This window comes from Callorhinus ursinus, unplaced genomic scaffold, assembly GCF_003265705.2.
Source record: "Callorhinus ursinus isolate GAN/ISIS: 27379988/994484 unplaced genomic scaffold, GSC_fseal_2.0 scaffold32, whole genome shotgun sequence".
Taxonomy (NCBI): Eukaryota; Metazoa; Chordata; class Mammalia; order Carnivora; family Otariidae; genus Callorhinus; species Callorhinus ursinus.
The window spans coordinates 11,591,994-11,618,174 of NW_027397094.1; the positions used below are offsets into that span (position 1 = coordinate 11,591,994).

Consider the following 26,181-nt stretch of genomic DNA (forward strand, 5'->3'; position numbering starts at 1 on the left):
CGGAGGGTTTAAAATCTAGGTCCTACAGAGGCTGAACACCAAGAAAGAGCCCTGACATCCTTTTTACTGCCAAAATGAACAGATGGCAGCAAGAACAGCCTCGGCCCCCTTTTTAGCGGGCCCCCCACGCACTGCACCGATGCCCACAGGCTACACGAGCTCGGGGGCCCAAAGGAGTAAAGCCCGGCGTGACATGAAGGGCCCTCACAGCACTGAGCGGGGCGACCAGGACAGAAGCAGAAGAGGTGTCATTGTTGGGTCAACGCAGGGACTAATTTCAAGGGTTGCAAGAAGCTCTTTGGAAGGGCACCGCCCTACCTCCATCTTGTTCTGGATCCACGGCCCAATGGCATTGGCCTGTGCAGCAAACTGGCGCCGCAGACGCTCATTGGCGTGCTGGCGGGCTAGCTCCTCCTGCAGGGACTGATCCCGGATGGGCACGAGCTGCTTCACCTGTCAGGGACCAAGGGCAACAGGGATGAGAGGCGAGCTTGCATCCAACAGTAGTAACCAAGATATGTGCCAACAGTCCATAGTGTCGGGGTGGGAACGGGAGGGTGGGGAGGAAGGAGAAGAAGGGAAGAGGTGGAAAGAGGTAGGGGAAGTAGGGAGAGGAGAGGGGGAGCGGGCACCCCTACTACAGGAACTAAGGGAGAGCTGGGTCTAGTCCTGGTGGCCAACCAGTGGAAAGACTGGGTGTGTCTGCATTAGGGACCTGGATGTCCCTGCAGCCGGGGGCGGGGGTGGGGCAGGGTGGGGGGGGGGGGGTGGGAGGGATGGGGGGAAGGGGGAGGTCTTTCAGGGGCCCGGTCCAAAGCGCAGAGGATTCGTGAACTTGAAGGAGGCAGAGCTGACATCTTTATTTTCATGATCTCTAATTGAAAGTTAGCATTTCCTTTGATTATGAAAATGGGCAGCAAATCCACAGTCCTATTTAGCCGTGCTGTGAATTGACCATAGTAGAAATCACAGTCTCATATAACATTAGTTATTGCCTGCTTCTCAAAATAGCATGCACACTCATCCCTGCTTCAAAATGATCAGATTTGCTGTTAGACCCTGCCTTTAAATGTGTCCGTGCAGAAGCACTTCTGCTACCAGATGGCAATTTTTAAAAAACATTTTAATGGGGGCACCTAGGTGGCTCAGTCTGTTAAGCATCTGCCTTCAGCTCAGGTCATGATCCCAGGGTCCTGGGATCGAGCCCCGCATCGGGCTCCCTGCTCCACGGGAAGCCCGCTTCTCTCCCTCTCCCATTCCCCCTGCTCGTGTTCCCTCTCTCGCTGTGTCTCTGTCAAATAAATAAAACCTTTAAAAAAAAAAAAATCTTAATGACTATATTTAACATCACTTGTTTCTGTTGCCACCTTAAATGTTTTTATGAATTTACAAATACAATCATCAGAAGGGATCCACAGGCTCCCCGACTGCCGGACGGATCCAAGACACAAAAAAGTTAAGGACCCTGCTTCGGTTCGTGAGTTCAAGTCCTGTCTAATGTGGGATCGCAGGAAAGCGTTGTACCAGCCTACGTCTTTCTCGTTCCATTTGTACCCAGTGATGTACATTTTCACGCCCTGCCTGAGTTCTGTGTCCACAAAGGAACTATCTCTAACGTCTTTTTTGTGTTTTCTGCAAAACTGCTCCTACAGACGTCACTGTTCATCATGTCCCGTTCACAAAAATCCACGTGCCCGCTCTGCTCTTTATCTTCGTGCTGGGAGAAATGTCTGACCCACTTTAAGAAAGGACATATTTCCCTTTTCCTCAGGAGGACGACTTAGCTCAACATGTCTCCTTTTTCCATGATGGCTGTCAGAAGGCCCAAGCTAAATGTGAAGCTCACACGCAGTCAGTCGGTTCTGTCTCTCAGATTCCCCCTCTCCTCCCCAAACCCGGTCTGCTCCTCTTTTGCACTGTTGATAACTGAATAATTGTTGCACGTGTGTTTTCATAGCAAACCACCTCAAATCCACCTGGTGGACTTATTCCTGGGAGGCTCTGTAGTAGCATATGGAGATAACTGTGCTATAATTTAAACCATGAAAATAATTTTTTCTTAAGAATGAGACAAAAAGGCTCAAATGATCCCATGTGGACTATAATTAAACCTGTGGACAGTTTCCCAAAATCTAAAAGGCAGCGAGTCAGCAGGAGTACTTGAGTTCCCTAGTTTTCTAGGCAATTTTTCTGCATTTAAAATTCACACACATTTATTTGGGAAGTGTCTATCCCATATTCTAAAAATTCTTTAATGAAGTACGTACTATAGGCAGGCTTGAGTGCACCAAATTTTCAGTGGGGGTTTTAAAAATAGTTTCCCTTATGGTATTAGTCTCATAACCTATACTGACTTTGCCAACATTTTATAAGAGCCTTCTTAAGGAAAAACATTTCTAACTTCCTCTCCTTACAAATCAGAGGCTGCCCAATGGCATTTAAGAGTCTAACATATTTCATCTGTTAAAAACGAGACAACAGGCCCCAAATGGAGTCACTTAGGCTAAGCCGCACATCACCAACCCAAGACTCGATTCCAGTTTCTGTTCGCCCAGGAATGGAATCTTAAAACAGTCAATAGCCTGATCAGCACTATTAGGTCATCTGCCCGACAGACCCCTGAAGGAAAGTAGCCTCGCAATAACCAACTGGCTTTTTTCCCCCAGTATAACTTCCCTGTTCCCGCTTCCCTCTGCCCATAAAAGTCTTTCATTTTGTACAGCGCCTCAAAGCTCCTTTCTATGTGCTAGATGGGATGTCTGCATGATTCAAACACTGTGAAATCTGGGGTGAATGAAAACCCCGATCGTCATGCAAATCAGTCACTCTTATTCCCCAAGTATTTACCTCTTCTCTCAACCTTGGCTTCAGGAATGCCCACCTTGTCCCACATCCGGTCCTCAGTCACCCACCTTGTCCCACTTGGCCCGGAGCTCATCCATGGTGACAGTGCTGTAGGGATTGCTGGAGCTGATTCTGATGTTGTAGCTCTGGATCACCTTCTCCACCTCGTTCTGGATGGCCATGATGGACTGCCGCTCACCGTCCGCCTCTGGCAGTGTTGCCTTGAACTGCTCATGGGCAGTGATCAGACTCTAACCCAGAGACAGAAGCAGGGAGAACTTTACTGTCGTGTGAATTTTACAGGCTTCGATGTTCCTTCTGCACACGTGTGAATGCCCTTTATGAAGGCAGGAATCTCTGCAGGGAAAACAAATTCTGGACGTTTTCATAAAGCTATTTGGTGCACCAAAGTCAGGTTCCTTGAAAATGGAAAAAAAGATAACCGTGATGACTAATTGATGCCTATGAATCCAGAGTCTTCAAAAAAAAAAAAAAAAAAAGGTTTTTTTTTTAAAAAGTGTTTTTTTTTCATAATTTTTTTAAAGATTTTATTTATTTATTTGAGAGAGAGTGAGAGAGAGAGAGAGAGAGCGCACATGAGAGCGGGGAGGGTCAGAGGGAGAAGCAGACTCCCTGCTGAGCAGGGAGCCCGACGCGGAACTCGATCCCGGGACTCCAGGATCATGACCTGAGCCGAAGGCAGTCGCTTACCCAACTGAGCCACCCAGGTGCCCATTTTTCATAATTTTTGATCCCCAGTTACTGTTTCGGTCTTACTCTCCATCGACAAACAGAACTTAGTTGCCACATTTGCTGCCTTTATACTTAAAGACCACCAGGAAATACAGCCCTACTTCTCAAAAAGTAAAGGCCGCAAAAAAACCACTCTTTCCCCCTACGGCTTTAAAGTCCCATTTATCAAACCTATCCTTTGGCCCTAATGTATAAGACAGCGGTCCCTTTGTTCTGCTGTGTGTAGATGCCACAAAAACCACCTCCCAGTGCCAAGCTAACAGTCATTTTAGACACTGCAAGAGATGGGCTACAATAGAGAGATCGAACTTTCACCAAACAAAGAAACTACATCATGCATCGGGTATGGCTTCCACGGCAAACTTAGATGTCTCACTTACTCCAAAAACAAACGATTTTAGGTTGCTAACCTCTGCTTAAGAATGCATGCATGCAAAAAAAAAAAAAAAAATGCAATGTTCAACAAAGTAATTTCTTCCCCCCTACACCCAGGTGCAAACCCTTCTAGAATGTTCCTTGGCAGGGAGGTGTGGATTCTAATTCCTTTATATTTGGAACCTTCAGCATTCCTTCATATTTGGATTCTTTTTGATGATTTACCTATTTTACAGAAAGAAGAATTTAGAAGTACTTTCCCTTAATATTCCATTGTACATCAAATTCACTGTACACTGGTCTCTCAATAGACTGGGTCCTGGCTCTTTGAAAGTAACCCACCTCCCTAATGTGACTACTTATAGAAGTCTTACTCACAAGTTTGAAGTTCTGGAAGAAATCAGAAGCAGAACATTTTGGTTTGTGGGAGACAGGAGGTGCTGCTTTGTGGTTTCTTACGCTTTAGGATCCAGCAAAACTATACAGATCTTAACAAACAGTAATATGCATATATTTGCAAAGTACTTAACTCAGCAGCCAATAAACTCATACCTTTCCACAAATACCTCCCAAGAGAGTAGATGTCTATGTTCCCCAATGATTCCATGGTATTTTTTAAAGAACAGGCCCCGTTAGATGTATTCACCATTGTCTGATGGATGTTAATTTTTCAGTTGCAGCAAAAAGTAGACACGTTTTTAAGCTAAGGGTCAAAGGGTAATTTGGGCTTCCTACCTACATCTTTCTTAGTAAAAAACAAAAGAATTCTACATTTTTAAAATTACAATTCATCTCTAGCGCAGTACGAGCACGAAGCTGGGGGTTCAGTTACCTGGATTTCCTCAATGCTGTGGACAATGAACATGTCTTGTAGGTCCTCCATGGCACCTTCCATCCAATTGTTGAAAGGAGCCGCTCTCTTGGCAAACTCCAAGTGAAGCTGATCAATGGTTTCTAGCAATTTCTCAGTTCTCTGGAGGTGAGTTAAATAGAAGCGTTACCACGGATGAATAAAAAAATTCTCTCCGAAGACGAACAATCAACCTATTATCTGACATTGTGTTAATCACAATGCGCTCATCACTAGCATGTATAGCCACAAGATCAGCCAGTGTTCATGATTAGACTGAGCCCAGCAGGTCCCTCAAGTGGCTTCTGAATCAAAAAAGGATTTAATAACATCCAGAGTAGCCTTGTTTTCAAAGGAGAGTCCTCTGCTCCATGCTACTTTTCTGAAAACTGAGAATCCGTAGTGGGGGGGGATATAGTAACTTGCTTTCGGCTAATATAGTACCTTTAACGTCAGCTCTGATTCCCTAACCACGCTAAGTAACAACACTCAACACACCATCCTCGTTTTATAGAAAACAGTGTGCAGAGAAGATGCACGCCTTTCCCAGAAGTCACCTACCTAAGCGAAGACACAGAACTACAGTTTAATGTTCTCAAATCCTCATTCAGGATCTAACACAGAGCTCCTCTTGGCCTTTCTGGCCACGTGGAAGCAGGTGGCTTTGAGCCACAGAGAACACTGTACTTGTTTCACGGGACAGAGATGCTGGGGGCAGACAGGGAAAGCATCCCCTCTCTACAAGTCTTCTGTCCTTACTCATTTTTTTCCTCCTGTGCTAAAGTGTTTGTGGCGGGGGCGGTCTCTGTTTCATGCCTGGTCCTTTTTCTCTCACATCCTTTCTTTAGGAGACTATGTAACAGCCGTTTGGCATCTAGGAAGCTCGATATCATGTATTTTAAAAGTGAAAGAACTCAGAAAACTGGCCATTGCCTCCTTCCTTCACATTATAGCAGTCTTCCATGGTGAGAGACAATGGGTACAGCTAAATACCAGCCACTTTGGGCTGCTTATCCAAATCCTGTACTTGACTAAGGCCAAGTTCATCCCTTCTCCTTCAACGTTTGCTGCCATTTTGCCTTTGCCCAGCAACACGTGAAGTTCTTCCTGATTCCCCAAGTCAATATACTCTTTATAGAGGGCCCTTTGGAAATTCACCGTAATCACCACCTGATACAAAATGGGCTTATACCCTAATCTTATTAGATCTGGATTTTTTTTTAATTCAAAAGTATGCATCACTGAAAAAAAAAAAAGCATGTTTCCCCACTCTATGGATAAATTATGGGACAAATCTACCAACTTTGCATTTCACACTTTCTATTTTTCACATTCTCTGTGGCAGCTCCTTTCATGAGACAACCTGTTTTGTTTTAGATGCAGCATGCCACAGAAAAACAGGGATAATCAGTAACAGGGACTTCATTCAAGAGCCTTTGTGAAAAGATCTCATGTCAACAGGTGGCTGATGGGATGTCAGGTCACCAGGGCTTCACCTCCAGGGCCTCCCTCCTCTTCTGAGTAAGCGTTCCCAGTCTGTCCCACTGGTCACAGATCTTCTGACACCGATCGTTGATGTTCACGGCGTCGTGATAGTCCAGTTCACTGGGGGAAGTGAAAATGAAGATGAACTCTCCCTGATGTTATGAGGAAAATGGACACGGGCTCAAAATAAACTGATTTTTTTTTTTTAAAGATCTGACAGAAAAATGGCCAGGTATTTCAGGGTTTTGTCAACTGTCATCAAGGCAAACATGATCATTGGTCTTAGACAGATTCCAGGAAGAATGAGTAAAACTCTTGCTGGTCCAACAGTTTTCTACACAGACAGAAATGCTGTCTCCTCGGTGCCCCAAGCTGACTTCATTCTGGCCCGGCCCCAGAGTATTATTTTTAAGTGGCAGTGTACCTGTAAACAAAGCCAACCATCTGACCTGGAGGACAGTCCTGTGGGCTTCCTGAAGCCACAGTGACTGGGACAGCAAAGTGAGTCAAGGGGGAGGGAGGTGTCAGCTTGCACCCCCTTGTGTCCTTGGTTCCCCTCAAAAGGCCCTGGGCTTCAGGGCTGGGGTGGAGCGCCACGTCCAGAAAGGATGCTGTGGCTTCATCTAGCACTGCAGGGACCTTGAAAAACTAGCAGACCAGAGAGCCCTTCCTCTTCTGCACAGAACTTCTGACTTGTCTAATGCCCCTGGTGTGACAGCAAGAACATGGTTTCTTTCTTTCTTTTTTTTTTTTTTTTTTTTTTAAGATTTTATTTATTTGACAGAGAGAGACACAGCGAGGGCAGGAACACAAGCAGGGGGAGTGGGAGAGGGTGAAGCAGGTTTCCCGCTGAGCAGGGAGCCCGATGTGGGACTCCATCCCAGGACCCTGGGATCATGACCTGAGCCGAAGGCAGACGCTTAACGACTGAGCCACCCAGGCGCCCGGAACAACATGGTTTCTTACGAAGTAACCCCTCTTCCCCACCAGCCCAGTCTATGCATCCTACTGGGATCTTTGTAAGGTGAACTTAGCATTCAAACAAATTCCCAACTAGAAGTTCACCTCATATCTCTGGGGATAAAAAGTTAAGATGAAAGCAAGACTCACAGACGTTTAAAGACACCTTTAGGAGAGACTTCTTTGCAAACAGACCAAGATAAGGCAAACTTTAAGGAACCCCCTTCCCCCTCCACCCCCCCGCCAGCCCACCCATCCTACTAAATCCATTTCCCTGAGGCTTAAGCTTATTTATTTCTTCTTTCAACTTTAAATTAAGGCAATGGTTGCTCGCCACGTGTTTTTCTTTTCCTCTTAAATAATATTAACTTGTCCGGTCCTGAATATTATTGCTTCTGCTACTGAATAAAGGGCGCACTCTGTGGTTGTGAGCTGAGGGTTCTTGCAGGGGGTCAAGCCTGTTCAGCTTACAAGCAGCTTTCTACATACATATAACCCTTCATGCAACTGAGACGTACTTAGCCTCTTGGGCTCTTTGCTATACCCCGCAAAAAACCAAACATATCAGCAATCTGCACAGCCTTGAACACAAAGTCAAAAAGGCTACAGCTCTTCCAAATGCAAATATCACAGAAAATAAAGACTTCACGAATAAAAACAACCACCTGAGATCCTTCTATGGATCCACAATGGAGACACCAATGCTCACCTCCCCACCATTACCTTTAGGGGTACATCCATTTCTCATTTTTCTAAGTCATGCAAAGTTCACACAAAGAGTTCTACAAATACCTGCTCTCAAGGAGTGAGGGTTTGCATAACACTACAAGGAAGGAATACATTGAGATGAACTCAGATTTAAGTTTTGTATGTGGTGCCTCTTTGGACAGTGTGAAGAAACTGACACCGGGGATACCAGGAAGAATAATACAAAATTACTCCTTAAATTTTATGGGCAACACTTAAAACCATTCCGAATTACTCACAGGAGAAGTTATAGAGCATTAAATAGCGTGAGTTTTTTTCCTCCCTTATTTTATTGCAATTGTTAACAAGAAGCCACACACCCAACATTCAAGAAGCATGCTCTTGTAATGACCACAAATCTAGGGTATAATCTAGGGTATAAATTGGATTTTGAAGATCACAAATGATTAAGAGTTTATTTACCAAGCCTAAAAAATAATAGGATACTCTTAAAAGAGGCCGTATCTGTTAGTTCACAAGTTTGTTCTAGTCAAAAGTGAGCAACATGAAAGTTTTAAAATTTAACATAGGAAAGTAAATGTTTATTGTATGTTTTTAAAACTTATCTTGCGACAGTTATCTTTATGTAATTTTGACTCTGAAACTTCTGCAGGTATGTCTATGATTACAATGAGGGGGGAGGGAGTTGGGAATGACATCAGGTACTTAACCAAAGGGGGCAAGGGTCTTTAAAAAGAGGCTTTGAGAGACTGCAGGGAGGTGTCTCCCCAGAGGCGGGCCAGAGGCTGCACCCCACAACAAGTGGGACCTGAGAACTCCCCCTGGGGCTTACACCAGCCTGGACTCAATCCATGCTGGTCCCTCCCATAAAATAGAAAGCACGCAAATGAAATAGCACGTATTTAATGACACAGAAAAAGTAGGGCCGTGATGTCTCCTCCCCCGAGGTAAGGCAGGCAGGCATTTCTGTTTGGTGTGTGGATGTCCTGCACCCCGGCCCGGGAGAGGTGGCCTTTCCAAGCTGGACCCCAGTCCTCCACGCTCACTTCTCACCCTCTTGGAAGCAGAGCTGCCTGGGGTGGGGCTGCGGGGTGCTTGTGGATGGGAGGGCACGGGGATCCTAGCCCATCCAGAGAAGCCAAGCTGAAGTCTGTCGAGCCGCTTAGAAACACAGAGGCCTCCAGCTTGGCTCTCCCTAAACTGAGTATGGAAACTACCCTGGAAATGCTCTGGGAAGCTCTCAGGGGATTCCTTTCAGTGCACCCTCGGCCCGTGGGCTCGGTGGGCAGAGATGCGTGGCCGCGTGGGAGCACCTGGGCCTGCGAACCCAACAGCACGTACTTGAGCTCCTGCGCAATGGCCGCTATCTGCTCCACGCGGTCCTGGTGCGCCGCCAGGTCGCTCTCGAAGGCCTCGTGTTTCCGCAGCAGGGCCCGGACCTCGGTCAGAGAAGCCGACTCGTAGTCCTTCTGCAGCAAGATCTGTTCTTTGCCTGCAAGGGTTGCAGAGGGGAATACGAACACTCTGATGGCCCACATCAGCTTCCTGGCACCTGCAAAGTTCTAGGTGATGCTTATGATTCCCAAGAACCAGGAGAAGGGGGTAAACACAGTAGTGCTGTTATCATCGGTTTCTGGGCTGTAACTGTGCTAATGTTGCCCGAGTCCCTCTGTGTTCTAAAAGCTTGTGTCCAGGGCGCCTGGGTGGCTCAGTGGTTAAGCGTCTGCCTTCGGCTCAGGTCATGATCCCATGGTCCTGGGATCGAGCCCCGCCACGGGCTCCCTGCTCCGCGGGAAGCCTGCTTCTCCCTCTCCCACTCCCCTGCTTGTGTTCCCCCCACCCCCGACAAATAAATAAATAAAATCTTAAAAAAATAAAAATAAAAGCTCGTGTCGACACATAAAGGGGGGGGAAGCATGCTGAGTCCAGGCGAAATAACAGATCTGCATTCTTCCTAATCCTGAGTAACAAGTATCTGATTTTCCAGGGTGTGATGCTCAGTTAATAATTATTAGTTCACAAGAATTATCTGGGATAGTTAGACAAGACACTTGTACTCTACCAGCCTAACCCTCAGTGGAACCTTGACCCCAAACCTTTTTGTTGGAAAGCTTTATTTTCTGTGGTTAAATACAGGCTGTGGTTTCTTTCCTGACAATACTAGAAGTTTCTCTCTCTGATCCTCCACCTATTTCCCCACAAATATTTCTTAAATCAAGCAACTGCTGTGGTTGTAGATGGACTCACGTTTATTCCCTGGTTGATGACCTTTAAGAATTTAATTCTGGGAAGCTTGAAATGGAAAGCAAATGTTCACACATTTAATGACGACAACACAGCACTTCCTATGCGCCAGATATGGATTTAAAAACTTTTTATTGTGAACTCATTAAATCTTCATCAAAGGCCTCTATTGGAGGTATTACTGGTGTTCCACTTTGAAGAGGGCACTGAAGCATTGAGAGATTAGGAGCTCATCCAAAGCGCATAGCTGGTAAGTGTCAGAGCTGGGACTCCAACCTGCCTGGCTCCAGGCCCATGCCTCTCACCCTCTTGCTGGGCAATATCAACGATCAGACAACACCAAAGCAAAAGGGAACCAATGAGGGGAACGTCTCTGACCTTTCTCAAAATAGATGATGCGCTGGGGAGAATGTTATGTTCCTCTACCTCAGCAGAGAGCAGATAGCCCCCCACCCCGCAAAAAAATCATATTTATATATATGATCACAGTATCATGGCTATGGAAAGAGATATGATTGCAAGGACTGAAAGAAGTAGATGAATCTAAGCGAAATGAGGAAGCTAAGACGGTAGAAAACGGTCCCTTGCATTCCTCCTTCCAAGCAGATTCTCTCCATGGGAAATTCTGTTGCTTCGTGGCGTGTAATAAACATGCTAGCAGCAGAAGCTGGCTTCTGGGCCTGGGCTGTCTGACCCACAGGGAATAAACAAATCCTTGTGGATCGAATGGAACAAAAGTGGGGGAAGACAGAGGGAGGCCAGGACTTATGTAAGTAAGTGTGGGAAGAATGCATTTTGAGTGCCATTTTGTGGAAAAGTACATTATCTGCTCCACTGGAAAAGAAGTCTCCCCACCCACGTCCTGAAGAAAACCTATGCCTGGGACAGCCGCGGGAGAGGGGCGGGGACGGCGGCCCACAGGGCCACTGACGGGGTGTGCGGAGGCTGCACACAGTGGCTCTGTCCACAGCTCAAGCTTGATTTTCCGGGAACCCAACCCCAGGCTAGTGCACTTGCCGTAAGCCCACGTCTCGTGCGTCGAAGCCTTCTGCCTGAACTTCTCCGCTAGGTGCTCCACGCGCTCCAGCCTCCGTATCTCGTTCAGCAGCCACTCCTCGTAACCTTTCTCTGCCTGCTCGAGCCTCTGCCAGGCGCCGGCAATGTCCTGGGGGCGTTCAAGGACAAGCAAAGGCAGGTTCGTTAACCCTCAGGCCCTGGGCTTTTCTACAAATCCCCTCTCTGCCGGGAGTCTGACCGGTTTTCTTTTGTGTTTTCTTCTCCTTGCTTCCCCCTCATCCAGCCCACAAATAACCCCTCTGCTGTTTTGGCTTTCAAAGGTTTTACTTAGCGGCCCACTTTTTTTTAAAACTAACATGGTTGTTCTCATCAGCCAATAAATGCCTGATACTTGTCCAGATGTGGACAAAGGCTTACAGGGCTTTAATCTTCTGGCTTGGAAAAGATGACGCCTCTAAGCGACTCAATTCAAATCAGCTAACACTCAGTAACTGGGCTCAACCAGCCAGCCAGCCCGCCATCAACAACCATTTCCTGGACACTAGCAAGAGACTTTTATAGAAGAATAAATGATACCTATAAGGTTCCCTGCCCCTGAGTAGCTTGCGTGACCGCGGGGGGAGAAAGAAGAAATAAGTACAGTTGACCTTGAACAACACAGGGCTTAAGAGCGCCAACCTCCCGCACAGATGAAATCCAACGTACAAACTCTGACTCCCCCAAAACTTTACTACTAACAGCCTGCTGTTAACCAGAGGCCTCACCAGTAACGTAGACAGTTGATTAACATGTTTTGTACGTCATATGTATTGTATACTGTATTCTCACGCTAAAGAAAATGTTACTAAGAAAATCAAAAGGAAAATACATCTACAGTACTCTCCTGTATTTATTGAAAAAAAAACCCCATGGGTAAGTGGACCCGTGCAGTTCAAATTCATGCTGTTTGAGGGTCAACTGTAATTAAACATGGTCACTGCAGAGAGTGATCGGCTCTGAGGTAAAAACAAAACGGGGTCAGGTGATGCTGAGAGCCCAGTGTGGGGGGTTCCTTCAGGTTGGTCACTTGGAGAAGACACGTCTGAGGAGGTGGCATGTGAGCCGAGTATCTCAGTGACAGAAAAACCCAGTTACGTAAGAGGTGGGAGTGAGCGCTGAGGCCTGAGGGGGGCTGGTCCCGTGTGTGGGGGGCAGGTGAGGCCGCGCGGGAATGGGGGGCACAGCAGCAGAGACCCATCGTCAAGGGGTGGAGGGGGTCAGATCACAAGGTATCCTCTAGGCCAGGTTCACGAATCTGGATCTTAGTCTAAATACTCTGGGAAGTCACGAGAGGGTTTTGAGAAGGGGAGACACACTCTGGTTTCCATTTTTAAAAAAAGCCCAGCTGATGCTGTGGAGATAGTGAATTTCAGGGGCCAGTGAGAGGGGCGCCGCAGGGCCTGAGGAGCGGGGGAGAGGAGAGAGAGAGAGAGAGAGAGAGAGAGAGAGGTGTGTCTCAGCAGATAGAGATGACCGTGCAGGTGGAGAGCAGGGCACAGATTCAAGGTAGAATCTGGATGCTGACCCAACGGGACTGCTGAGGAACTGCACGCAAGAAGGTGATGGAAAGGAAGAACCCGGGATGCCACCTGGGCTTGGGGCATCTGTAACTTAGGGATGGTGATGCCACTTGCTAAGACAAGCATGCCACAGAGGGCCTCGGGGATAGGTCGGGTCTGAAATGCTCTGAGACGTCCACGCAGATACATGACCCTGGAACTGGGGAAGAAGTCTGAGCTGGAGATGCACAGCTGGGGAGGCACTGGCCTTCAGGCGGTGAGGAAAGCCACCGGCCCGGGGGAGATCCCCTGGGAGGTACGGGGCAGAGGGTCAGCACCATGCCCGGGAGAGGTCCTCCCATGGACTGGGGTGGCGGTGGGGGGGCGAAGCTCTGGCCATGTGTGGAAGGACCCCGTGGGGCGGGAAGGAAACGGTGAGGTCGAGAGTAGAAGGAGTTTCGAGGAGGCGGCGTGGCTAACGGCGTGGTTAACAGGGTCAAAGCGGCAGAGAATATGGAAATGAAAGTGACAGCGGAATGTCACCACGGGGGCCTCTGAGCCCAAGGGGAACGGTCTCCGGAGGGGACAAGCCAGGTGGCTGCGGGGTGAAGAGTAGAAGGAGTAAAGGAGCAGTGAGCAGCTGAGAAGGGTTGCCACCGGCAACTCCTGGAGGTTCTGCGCGAAGGGCAGCCAAGGGCCACGACTGTGCTACGAGGAGCAGAGGAGGTGGCAAGGTTTGCGATTCTCGAGTCCCAGGTGCGGGTGCCAGTGACTCTGGAGAGCAGGGAAGCCAACCGTGCGGGGAGGGAGACCCATGCAGCACCAGGCCCTGGAAAGGTGACCGGGTCCTAAGCGCAGGTGAGAGAGGGCATGTGATGCAGGTGCCAGGAGGCCTGGCGGGAAGACGCAACCGGGTCATGGGAGGGCAGGGGAGGCGGTAAAGGCCGCTCTAGGCGGGGCTCCACCCCAGGAGCAACGGGGGCTAAGAACCGCACACTGGTGGGGACAAAACCTCCCGAATGACGCGGTTACAGGGCCCACATCCTATCCATTCGCTGAAAGGACCTGTGGCCTTCTGGGCGGCCCATCGGAGAGGCGGCTTCGGACACAAACGGGGTCCGGGGGCAGGCACTCACCGACACCATCTTGCCCTCGGAGGGCATGAAGGCGGGCCGGTTGCTGATCCGCAGCTTGGTCTGCAGCGTGTTGAAGTTGATCTCCAGCTGGCACTTCTCCTGCACCTTGGGCGGCTTGTGCTTGCGCCGGTAGTCCCGGAAGTCCTCCAGCTTCTGCTGCATGGCCTGCATGGTCTTCTCGGGGGTCCGGTTCTCCAGCCAGGGGATTGTGCGGCGAATCCATTCCAACAGCTGGTCCCAAAACACACCAACACTGCTGGAGACGCCAGCAGACCCCGGCCCCCCCACCCCAAGGTGAAAAACAGAAGCACCTGACAATTGGAATGCATTCCACCGAACGCTCCTAAAATGACAGAGTATGACTAGAATACTCTGGACTGAGGGGAGGGGATAAAAAGGCATCTTTAGGCACATGCGCTGTGGCGTGAATGAAAACTTCAGCGCCGCCCCCCCCCCCCCCCGGCCCCGACCCCAACCCGTGGCCGCTGGTGATCACCCCCACGGTCCCACAGACAGGTCGAAAACTGCAAGTCAGCACGAGTCATGTTTCACAAGAATGTGACATTTACAGGAAAGTCAGGGACCAGACATTAGCCGACAAATGCTGGATGGAGCTTTCAGATGAAAAACAAAAACCTGACATGGGATGGAAACTCAGCAAAGAACTGGGTTTCACTTAAAATGTAATTCTGTTTCAAAGAAGCTCAAATCTCATGAATCTATTGACCAGAAAGATACACTGTAAATCTGGGACTGACTCAATGCCAAATTATATTTTAATTTATCACTCTGAGGAAATCCACATGATAGAAGTGAAAATGGCAGTGAATTCCTAAGAATTAAGTATATTCGCCCCCTTCTCTCCAATGACGACCAAGTTGAAAAGCCAGTAATAATTGACACTCGTAATTACTTGGAAAATGACAGCAGGTAAGAATAAAAATTTGCTAAAACGGTGATACACCCACAGTCGAAGGGCTTGAGGAAGATAAACGAAGGACCAGGGAGGAAAGGGAAGGCCAGAACTCCTGTCTGTCCTTTGGTCCGGTCATGCCTCTACCCTGACGTAGGTCCCTGGGTTAAACAATGCTGCCAAATCGAATTTTCCCACAGCAGCAATATGAAAACATAAACTCAATATCATCAGATCGGATTACTACTAACCACTCTCTTGGAAGATTTATTCCAAGTACCCCGACGCTTTTCCCGGGACAGACCAAATATCAGCTAAATCAAGTCAGAGCAAAAATCATTTGGTCATGGACATGTGTCACTGTAACTTGAGTTCACCCCGGAGAGGGTGTGGGGTGCCGCTCGCTCAGCCCATCCCTTGACTGGGGGGCGCAACATGGGAGCAGTGACGAGCCTGCTCTGTTGCTATTTATGCTCTAATCAGAACAGAAAGAGGAGCAACATGGAAGGTGCTATTCTAACCAAGAAGCTGGCTGAAGAGCTGCAGAAGGCATCATGGACATTCATGCTCAAACACCTTCGATGGGGGGCTCTGTCCTCCCCACATTTCCCTCCAGATATTCAGAGACACGCACACAAGGCCGAGCCGTGTCTCACAACGGGCTGGGCCAGTTCCTGGGACGCTCAGCTGCTGCGTGGAGCAGGGCTTCTGAGTAACAGAGGGCACGCTAGGTGAGGTGAGTAACCAATGAAGCAGGGGGAAAAAAAAATCAGTAATGCGGTGTCCCCTGGGGGTGTCCGACCCTGGCGGTGCAGAGCTGAGCATGCAGTCACATCCCACGTGTCTGCAAACGTGCAGACTACCTCTATGCTTTGGGACCGGTGGGGAGCCCACCGTGATGGCTTTTGTGCCAATCCGTATGTGGCCACAAAATGAGCAACCCCTAAGATCAAGTGCGTTTTCCCACTTTGATTCTGTCCGAGATGAAAAATGCAAAGAAAGGGAAACACTGACAGCCGGGGTGTCCCCCTCCGTGCCTCTCCCTCTGGGTGGGAAGGGACGGGACTGCCGGGCACCCGCTTCCTTTACCTCACTTGCTAGCCTCTCATATTCTTCCATCAGCCTCTCATTCTCTTGATTCACAGCAAGAACCTTACATATCCTGTTAGCCGCTGTCTCGGCCTGTAAAACACAATAGGTAAACAAAACAGCTCCGTGGACAGGGATGCGCATGCACAAAACGGAACGTGGTGGGGCAGGAGAGGAAACGAGGGGATGGCGTGCTGATTCAAGGTCGGGGTGGAGGAAGGCTGAGGGTATGGCTGTTGAACACCACGAGTCATTTCACACCTTGTTTTACACAGACTTACACGGCAGGCTGAATGTACTGTGGGGAATAATGGGGAGATACCATTAGTCTCAAACACAAGCTTTGTAAAACATCAAGCAAGTTAGTGACAGAAATATATGGGTCAAGGAAGCCGAAACCCCCCGTCCCTGAATGTCCACCTGAGCACTCTACTGACCTCCTGACTATGGAGCCAGAACTCTCTAGATAGCATTAGCCTTTGGAAATCAAAGCAAAAAACTAACCGGGCCCTGAATCTATCTTGTCATTGCACTGAGTTCGCTGAAGCCCTCTTGTCCGGAAATGAATACACCAGAACTTGCTAGACGGGATCCTTCCCCAGAGCTAAACCTGCTTTAAGATTTGTGCGACCTCCACGAGACGTCATCGAGGTATACAGAATTCTCGGTTGTCCTCTTGTGGAGGGGAACTTGGGCCAGGGGTGGCAAAGTGCCCTGAACCATGACCATACGACAAATTAAGAAGAGCAAGCTGCCTCTCCTGGCCTCCAGCCCATCCCAAAGCCTTGCCTCTAAAGCCCCGTTTGCAGTTAGCGTCATTTGCTGGTGACGGTCGTCGAGAAATCACAGAAATGACACATACTGTGTCCCCCGCACCCCCCAGTCCATCTGTTTTCTCCAAGTAGATTATGTGAAAGGGTGACAGGTGAATAAGGAGAAAGCTGAGGGACGTTCACCCACAATGTGTGCCTTAAGAAATGTGAATTTTTCTGAGGTTTTCACATCGTGATCCTTTCACTATTTCAATTCCATGAAGATTAGTCTTGAAAGGTGTTAGAACAGATCACTGAACAGTGAAGGCAGTTTCTAGGCAGAAAGAACAAGGGGCACTGGGAAGGCGCTCATCTGTCCTAGTCAAATCCCCCTGTCACTGTTCAGGGACCGTGGCGCCATTTTCAAGGCACTTTTTTTTTTTTCCTAAAGCACCAAATGTTTCCCACAATTGAGTAACAAAATCAAAGCAACATCTTAGAAGGAAGGAAAGATTTAAAAACAAAAACAACAACACTTCGGGAACTGTCTGAAGTTAAAGCTGTTAAAGAACACGAAGGATTCACAGTTTGGAACTTGGCATATTAGGTCTCACAACACACTTACAATTCCAAGGTAAGATGTGAAGCGCACGAACACACACCCAGGTACGCACACGCACACACACGCAACTAAAACTGGTGCAGAAGAACTGCACGGCAGCCCCGATCCACACGTGCTGAATACCTGCTCCGCGCCCGCAAACGCGTGGTAGAAGCAGGAAACGTAAGTCATGATAGCTCTTTCATCGGGTTTGGGAGTGTTCACAATGTCTGAAGGGAGGGAAAAAAATAACACAGAAAACAAACACACATACAGATGAAGAGTAGAAACCAGGGTGAACAGAGGGAAGAACAAATTGGTTTACACCGATCCATTTTCTGTGTGTGTCTGGGGCCCACAATCCTAAAGCTCAGGAGGGCTCTCCAGCATGGACACGGTTTGTGAATAGAAGGGCTTGCATGGCTTGAACCAGCATGTTTTCGTTGTTGTTTTTGGGGGTTGGTTCTGTTTTTTAATAATCAAGCTGAGGGCTTTCCGCCTCCCCCGCTCCGTGATGAGCTTCTACAAGTGCAGTCAAGGCATGAATATGGGGACCGTGTGCTACGTATCAGGGCTTGTTATCTCTTCCTAGTGACTCGTGAGGCCCACGTCCGCTCGTCTGTTGACCATATCAGGTCCTCTGTCACTGCTGCTCTGAGTGACACGTCTCGCCTTGGGAGTGACATGCTGGGAACACTGGCAGTGCCCCAGGGCCCCCTCTCTCCTGCCCCTTCCCCACCCCACCTTCCTGTCGGCTTTCTGGCTCCTGGGGGAGGCGGCGGGGGGGGGGGGAGACTCACTGGAGAGGACATGCTTTTAACCTGTTCTGTGCCTACTTACCTTGCCATTTACAGAAATCGCCAAGGGTAACAAAACCTCTAAAGAGAAGGACAGACACGGCTTGTACTTATTGTGATTCTTGCTACCGTTTGTATTAGCTGCCGAAACCACCAACGGGAAGAGAAAACAGGACCGTGTGAGCACACAACCTTTCTCCTTCCACGCGACACCACTGTTTGCTGAATTGCTTTTTAACTTTAAACTCGGTTCGGTCACTGGATAAAACGCAGTTAAAAAGAGACCGTGTAATTCCCTAAAGGGTGAAACCTAGTCACCGGGTTTTCAGAGGGTATGCCTAGAAAGGATGTGGGGTTGTATCACGGCATGGAATCTTCTGGAAAACAAACATGAACGGCATACTACTGCATGGACAGAAAGTAAGTTTCAAAGAAAACTAGACTAAAAAAGACAAATGACTGCCTCCTCAGAACCAGACAGGTCTCCTTACTCAGAGGAGAGGGGAAAAGAGAAAAACAATTGGGAAAAAAAAAAAAAAATTAAGACACAGAAGGTGAAGGGTGAGTGGTGATTCATGTTTTACATCCTCACCTTCTGTGCACCAGCAAAAGCATGATAGTAACAGGAAACATAAGTCATTATGGCTCTCTCATCGGGTCTGGCAGTGTATACTAAATCTGTGTGGAGAAAAGAAGGTTAACTGCTCGGATGTTCTAGCACCCGCAGGCTTCGGCCAAGCGCTGCCTCGGAGAAGTCAAAGCAATGAATCTCCCCACTGCACCCCTCCCACACTTATGCGGTTAAAATGTTGGCTCCAAAGAAGTTGGACCTACAAAGTCATTGCTCTCTGTGTACTTTTGAAAATTGCCAAAGAGAAGGACACAGCTAATGCAGAAGGGCCCTAAATGGGCAAGGAGGTCATATCCATGGCCAGAATCGGAGTTCTGGAAGCCCACCGGATGCACGTGACAGATCATTCCCTGAGACTTTCGCCCGCGGCAGACACAGATCCCTTCTGCGAGTCCACACAGAACCTACACACCCAGGAACCCAAGCCTGGTGCTCACCTTAAGGAAAGGTTTGTGGAGGAAAATAGAGAAACAACTTCCAGAACCTTTTTTTTTTCCTTTAAAGAGTTTATTTATTTATTTGAGAGAGAGAGAATGAGAGAGAGAGCAGGAGAGGGGGGAGGGTCAGAGGGAGAAGCAGACTCCCCTGGAGCAGGGAGCCCGATGCGGGACTCGATCCCGGGACTCCAGGATCATGACCCGAGCCGAAGGCAGTCGCTTAACTGACGGAGCCACCCGGGGGCCCCCTTCCAGAACCTTTTAAAAAGCACAGCAGATGGTTAAGAGGTGGACAAGTTTCTCCAGTGTTTACGATGGGAGCAGTTCATGGGAGAGTGGCCCAAGGAGCTACTGGAGAATCCCCACTGAGGGTTCAGGCCCCACACAATGACAGGAATTGAGGCCAACAGCAAAGCTGTGCCAGAGGGACGAGCATTCTGACAGGAGGTGGCCAGCTCAGGACGTGGCCGAACCAAGGACATGCTAACACGACGCCACACAAATGTAAACTTAGCTTAGAGAGGACAGACAGACAAAAAAGGAAAAGGAACTATTTATTCTATGTTGCTACTTCGTTAATGTATTGACTCTCTCCCTCTAAAGAGTTTTTGAAAACCATCAACAGATTCGGTGGAGCGTATTCAAGCGTTAATGCCCAATAATACAGGGTGTGTTAAAATGGTTAAATTAATGAATGGGTAAAATCAGAATCCTACTTTGAAGGTCACTGTTATAAGCTGCACTGTGTCCCTCCAAAAGATATGCTGAAGTCCTAGGTCCCACCCCTGGTAGCTGTGAATGTGACCTCATTTGCAAGTAGGCCTTTGTAGGTAGAATCAAGTTAAGATGAGGTCCTGCCGGGGCAGGGAGGATCCTTAATCTAACATGACTGATGTCCTTATAAGAAAGAGGGAATGAGACACAGAGACAGCGAGGGAAGAGTAATGCTACCAGAAGCCAAGGAAGGCATGGGGCTTGCTGCAGCTCGAAGAGACAAGGAAGGAACCTCCTCTACAGGCTTTGGAGGAAGCATGGCCCTGTCAACAGCTTGCTTTCAGACTTACAGCCTATAGAATCATAAGAGAATAAATTCCTGTTGCTTCAAGCCACCTAGGTTATGATAATTTATAATACAATCACCAACAATAAGGAGGAACAGAAGATTGACAATTGACTATAATCAAGTTCTTTGCTTTTCCCCAATAATGCCAATTACGGGAAGAAATGGACCATGACGGAATCATAGTATTAACAACAAACAGAGAGCAACGTAAGTTCTTTGAGGGCAGGACCCTACCTTATACACCTCATTCTCTCCCAGAGTACCTAGCAGAAGGTCTTGCCCATGATAGGCACTCAATCTATGTCTGTTGAGTGGTAAGTGAATCAGGAACAAGTGAAATGAATGGATGGTCTCCACATATCTGTGCTTTCTATGGTGTGCAAATTTATCACATATACAGGGCACAAAAGTTATTTGAAACTAGTCCCCAGCACGAGTGGTGCTCAGCTGCAAAATGCTTAGACGTTCTTTCAGATCTAACTAAACTCAATTTAATTTAGACCCAAAATGAAACGTGGAGGTTTGAGAGGTACATGGACGCCTAAAGGTTCCATATTCTCTATTCCCATTCTCTAACTTCTGGTTGGAAGGAAGGATGTTTTTCCTTGTGGAGTCCTGAGCACTTCACAAGAAGATTTATTTGCTAAGCTTGTCTCCATGTGGTAAGGAAAATAACAGCGTGTTGTTACAAAAATACAAACAGTAAGTTTTTCTTTGCAGATCACAAACTAAAGCATTCCGTTTCTTTGCCATAGCCGAACCTTTTACCAAATTCTTTCACTATAGTTTTGCTGGTGTGGTTTTGAGCAGGATTTTTAAAAAGAATTCATGAACGAGCTGCAAATGAAATGCTCTTCACACTGCTGTGGCCAATGACAGAAACTTCTTCAGATTCCTAAGTACATCAGATGTAACTTGGCTACAAAGTTTTATAAATTCCCACTACAGGGCCACTGCATGACTACGGCCACAGACTTTATGTAGGTCAGTAAACATAATTTTCCTCTCACCTTCAGCATCCAGCATTTTGGGAATATCCAGGTGCTTCTCTGCAATTTCCATGGCCAGGTTAATATTTCCTATTGGGTCATCCTGCATGAAAAACAGCATAGCAAGTGTTTGAACATATCTTTTGAACAGGAATTACGAGTAATGTGTTTTACACTCCTCACTTTTAGAAGTAGACCTCTCCAAGCACATAACCACCATAGTGTAAGTAATCTTCCTTCTTATCTTTTTCCAGTCGCTTCAAACATTTAGAGAAACACCAAAAATGATACGAACCCCACACAATGCATGCACACTCCAAATCATAAAAAGTGAGCCCAAGGTTTAGGAGGACAACTGTTTTGCAGACAGGAGAAAAGCTGTCAGATCTTTTCTCACGGGCTGGAAAGAACACTCCGAATACCTCCGAGCTGATTTTCAACTCTATTGATAACAACCTTTAAATGATTCCAGAAGAAATCATGAAACAGACATTTTCCAGATCTGGAAGGTGATCACAGAGAATACTTAGTACAATGCTTTTGTTTTAAATATAAATATAAGCTGAGGGGTAAAGAGAAGGAAACATGCAAGTCGGTGAAACTTCTGGATCCCCAAAGAAGGTCACAAGATGACTATAAAGAGCAAAAATTATGCTTCTAGGATGCCAAAGACTGAAATTGTAAATGAAGACTGTGAGAAAATTTTTCTTCTTAAGATTATGTTTATCTTCACTGTGAAATTGGTTAAATATATATATTTCTATACATATATATATAATAAAATAGATTTAACCAGAGGTATATAACCGAAACACCAAAAAATTTAAAGACTTGTTTTGGTCCTCTTAAGACATCATTACAAACCTGACATGGGATGGGGGTAGTTAAGATAGAAAATCAAACTGAAAACTAGTGTTAGTTCAAGGATGGCTTTAATGAATTTTAACATCAAAGCCACTTAAACATTGTAGAAACTGCAATGCTTTACAATGAGTACATTTGAATGGGCTGAAGTAATTTTTTTTTTTTTAAGATTTTATTTATTTATTTGACAGAGAGAGTCACAGTGAGGAGGGAACACAAGCAGGGGGAGTGGGAGAGACAGAGAACCAGGCTCCCCGCGGAGCAGGGAGCCTGATGCGGGGCTCAATCCCAGGGCCCCGGAATCATGACCTGAGCCGAAGGCAGACGCCTAACAACTGAGCCACCCAGGCGCCCCTAGGCTGAAGTAATTTTAAAGGGCAGACTTTACAAACACACTCACGAGGCTCAATGAAGAAACCCAAGTTAAGTTTCCTGGCCTCACAGAGTATACATTTCAGGCAAAACATTTTCTTTCAAGTAAATGTTTTAACAAAGCATATAATCATATCATTAAAAGAAGCCATATTATAACATAAGTCTTACCTGTGTATTTTATGCATATGTTTATAAAGCCAAATTGCTGAATAAAAGTTTCTTTCTTTTTGTTTTAAATATATAAGAAAAATTTCAGTGTTAAAAATAGATTGATTCTGGGACTCTCTGAACACTATCTCATGTATACTGTAACTGAGAGAGAGAAAATATGACAGTGAAGTAGTTTCTTGCCTCAGCTACTGGCCATGTGACATTGGGCAGACTGCTGAATTCCATACTTCCTTCATCTGTAAAACCTACTTCATCAGTGCATTACATTTCACTGTGCACTGTGAAGACTGAATGAATGTGCATGTATCTGTGTAACATACATATTAGAACATGTATTAATATACATATATAAATATGTGTGATATATATGTGTCACATACATATGAATATATACATACATATATAATAAACACATGTATTTATTTATAAGAGTCTAATCTAGAACTATGTAAGTATTAACTGCTACTGCTCATTACTATCATTTTTCGCTCATCTTCGACAGCCAATGGTCGGCTGACCATTTGTAAAAAAAAATTGACCATTCTAACCTGCTAACGAAACTACTTCGATCTAGAACAATCCCTTCATTTTGCAAACGAGACAGAGATTCATTGAAAAAATATACACCGTCTCCATGTTTGAAACATCATCATAACTCCAGAATAAGAGAATACGGGCTTTGAAAAGTTGAGGACCTCAGGCAACCTTCTGTTACGGAACTGTAGGATTCATCTTTCCCTACGAGTCAGTTCTCCATGAGCTCCCCTGCAGTCATCAGGGACGGGCCAGCAGAGAGGCAACGAGCAGGTGACAATTAAAAGGCGGCAAAAGTGACCTCTTCCAACAACCATGCAGAGCACACAGGTGAGGGCGGCATGCGGGGACGGATTCCACACAACACGGCAACTCCAGTGAGCAGACAACTGAGCACACCAGCAACCAGAAGGACCTGTGCCCTAACCACCACCTGTGGCAATGTTTTCGGGGCAGGCAATGCCTTTAGTCCTAAATCTTTACAGCACAGATCATCTGCCACAAGGCTGAGAAGGGGCGTGGACTTCTCTGTCACAGATTACATTTTTAAACTACTTTTCTAAAGAAAGAGTTCTGAGACTATTTGAAACGTAGGTGCACTAAAGCTTAAACTTCAAGAGAGAATGAAAATGTCATCAGTTGAATTTTCTAAAGAGAGCAAAACCAAAATTAATAACAAAAACCCTTTTCTTTTAAAAAAAAAAAGGTTTTTTAAAAAAGATTTTATCTTGAAGTAATCTCTCCACCCAATGTGGGGCTCGAACTCACAACCCTGAGATCAAGAGTCGCACGCTCTTCCAACTGAGCCAGCCAGGCGCTCTCAAACACTCTTTTCTAAAGCTACAACGAATATCTTCTCTCAATCCCAAGATAATGATAAAATGTTCCTCGTGTGAGAATTAAGTTAATCAGTTCTGAGTAAAAATGCCTGCAACTAAATCCTTCAGAAAAGGTAAAGGGAATTTAAAAAGAAGGCTTAGAATATTTGAAGCTTTCTCCCCTCCCCCCCAAAAAAACCCATATATGCTTCCTTTCTCATATTTACAATCTGGGAAAGTAAAATCATTAAAAACCTTCCGAGTAAATCAAGCCAAACCGACAAAAGTGTCTTAATTTAAAGGGCCAAAAGGGTGGCTTGGCTTTGGGTCTTGTCCCACCCGATTTAATATTAGTGATTAATTAATTATGAATCAAAGTATTTTCCTGGCTGTCCTTCCCGTCTGCATTGCATGCAAGGCTAGCTGGGAGCCTCAGATGGCAGCAGCCTGCGTGTTTGTGTGAGTTCAGTGCTGATGTGCTCACTTTCAGGATGACATGCTGAGGGGCAGAGCGGACACGGCATGCCAGGCCCCCAGAATGACCTTGTTAAGCTTTGAGTAGTCAATGAGGTCAGGCCGGTGTCTGTGGATGAGTGCACAGAGTCCGAGGCCATCCTTCCAGCTGTGCCGTGGTCAGGAAGAACAGGAACACGCATTAATGGAGAGAAAGCATGGCAAAGGTCTGCCCTTGGTCAGACGTAGGCCTGCACTTTGGGACGCATGGCCCCTCATGTCCTTCTGTCTGACTTAATGCGACAGAGGCACCATGTTCCTACCCGTCTAGCTGACCCAGTGACCTTGCGGTCCCTTCCTTGAACACCAGCCATCTTCCTGGGGTCTTTCTGGCGTCCCCTGGGCTCCTCTTCCTCTACAGCTTCAGGCCCACCCTTGCCCGGTACTCCTCCCCGTCTCCTGGCCCAGTCTGGTTCTGGGCTTTGAGAACCAGCAACGGCCCTCTGCTCCACCTCTGCCCTCCCCTCCGGTCAGTGCCCTCTGGTCCCTACCCCCGCTCCCTCTCTCCTCCCAGTCTCCGATGTGGACCCTCCTGCAGGGTCTGCCCAACAACCATATACAAGGATGTCTATCCTGAAATGTCCAGGACTCACTTCCCCTCAAGTTCCTTAGTACACTTAAAAAGTCACTATCAGCTCCCAGGGACTCCTCTGTCTTCCTTCATAATGTTCTTTACATGTTTTCAAACAGGCAAAGACACGTTAGCACCTGAGGGACTCAGCAAGGAGGACCTGCCTTCCTGGTCTGTTTTCCCAGAGATGCTCACGCCAACTGTTCTCTAGACAACTCCGGGCTTTGAGCTTGCCAGTGGTGACCAGGGGTTCACTGAGGGCTGTGAGTGAGAGTTCTGCTCCCCAAAGGGTCAGGGGAAGAAAGAAACCCCAGGGGCTACACAGCTGAAGTGCTTGGGCCAATCCTGGGCCCAAGGAGGAAAAGCAAGAAGGTCAATGAGAGGCAAGTTGACTTTCACGCTAGCAGAAGGCCTGCCTTCTCCTTCAAAGTTCTTCCTGTCCTAGAGACAGCATCTTGTAGGGACAGGGACGTCCTCTTTCCCACCTTTGCATGCTCATGGCCTGGCTCAGGGCCTGACACTTGGTAGACACTCTAATAATATTTGTCTTTCTAGGAGAACCTCCCCCATTTTTCCTTGCAGCTCATCCTAACCCTTCATTTCTCTGATTATCCATGGTGGCTGGGGACCCATTTCGATTCCTGGGTAACCCACCACATGAAGGGTGAAAATACAGGCAACTCTTGTACTCACAAATGATAACGACAGAGCAAGTGGTAAAACCACACTCTGAGATTATATTTAGGTTTCATTCATGCAGGTTCCTGTCATGTTACAAACACGAGTCTCCTCCTTCTCTCGAACCCCAGCATACAAAGCTGGCTGAGGAAGTGTCTGTCCGTGTAGCACTGAGGGAGGCATCGGGGTGGAGACAGTACATCAGGGGGACATGCAGACTCTGCCTCGGTGTTCTTCTCGCTGAGAAGCCACACCTGTCAGCTCCCCCCAGCAGCGGGGTAAGGCCACGGTGATGTGCATGCCTACACCCCCAAGTTGTGAAGGCCTGTTCGGGTGCTTAGCGGACCACACTGTTTTACCAGCACCTCAAATCTTAATCAGACATGTTCCCCGGAGAGATCTTAGGCATCAGAGATGCTACAGCCTCGGGTCCATGGCAGACGTAAAACACGTCTCAGGCAGGAGCCGGAAGACC

At 47.2% G+C, this 26,181-nt stretch overlaps 1 protein-coding gene across 5 annotated transcripts in view; it reads right to left on the reverse strand.

The window, feature by feature from the left end:
• The window catches only part of ACTN2 (actinin alpha 2), a 64,649-nt gene that overhangs the window by 6,168 nt on the left and 32,300 nt on the right, over positions 1–26,181 (reverse strand). Inside the window, exons 6-16 of one of the 5 annotated variants that reach the window (XM_025850760.2) lie at positions 24,488–24,566; positions 21,204–21,285; positions 17,410–17,495; positions 15,913–16,005; positions 13,911–14,141; positions 11,237–11,384; positions 9,317–9,467; positions 6,319–6,427; positions 4,805–4,945; positions 2,913–3,095; positions 319–453 (exon numbers count right to left, since the gene is read on the reverse strand). In XM_025850760.2, coding sequence (XP_025706545.1) covers positions 319–453; positions 2,913–3,095; positions 4,805–4,945; positions 6,319–6,427; positions 9,317–9,467; positions 11,237–11,384; positions 13,911–14,141; positions 15,913–16,005; positions 17,410–17,495; positions 21,204–21,285; positions 24,488–24,566 — 1,438 coding nt within the window. Of the gene's footprint in view, positions 1–318; positions 454–2,912; positions 3,096–4,804; positions 4,946–6,318; positions 6,428–9,316; positions 9,468–11,236; positions 11,385–13,910; positions 14,142–15,912; positions 16,006–17,409; positions 17,496–18,654; positions 18,741–21,203; positions 21,286–24,487; positions 24,567–26,181 lie in introns of those variants that run through there. The other 4 variants (XM_025850761.2, XM_073879010.1, XM_025850762.2 and 1 more) reach the window with 4 other exon arrangements.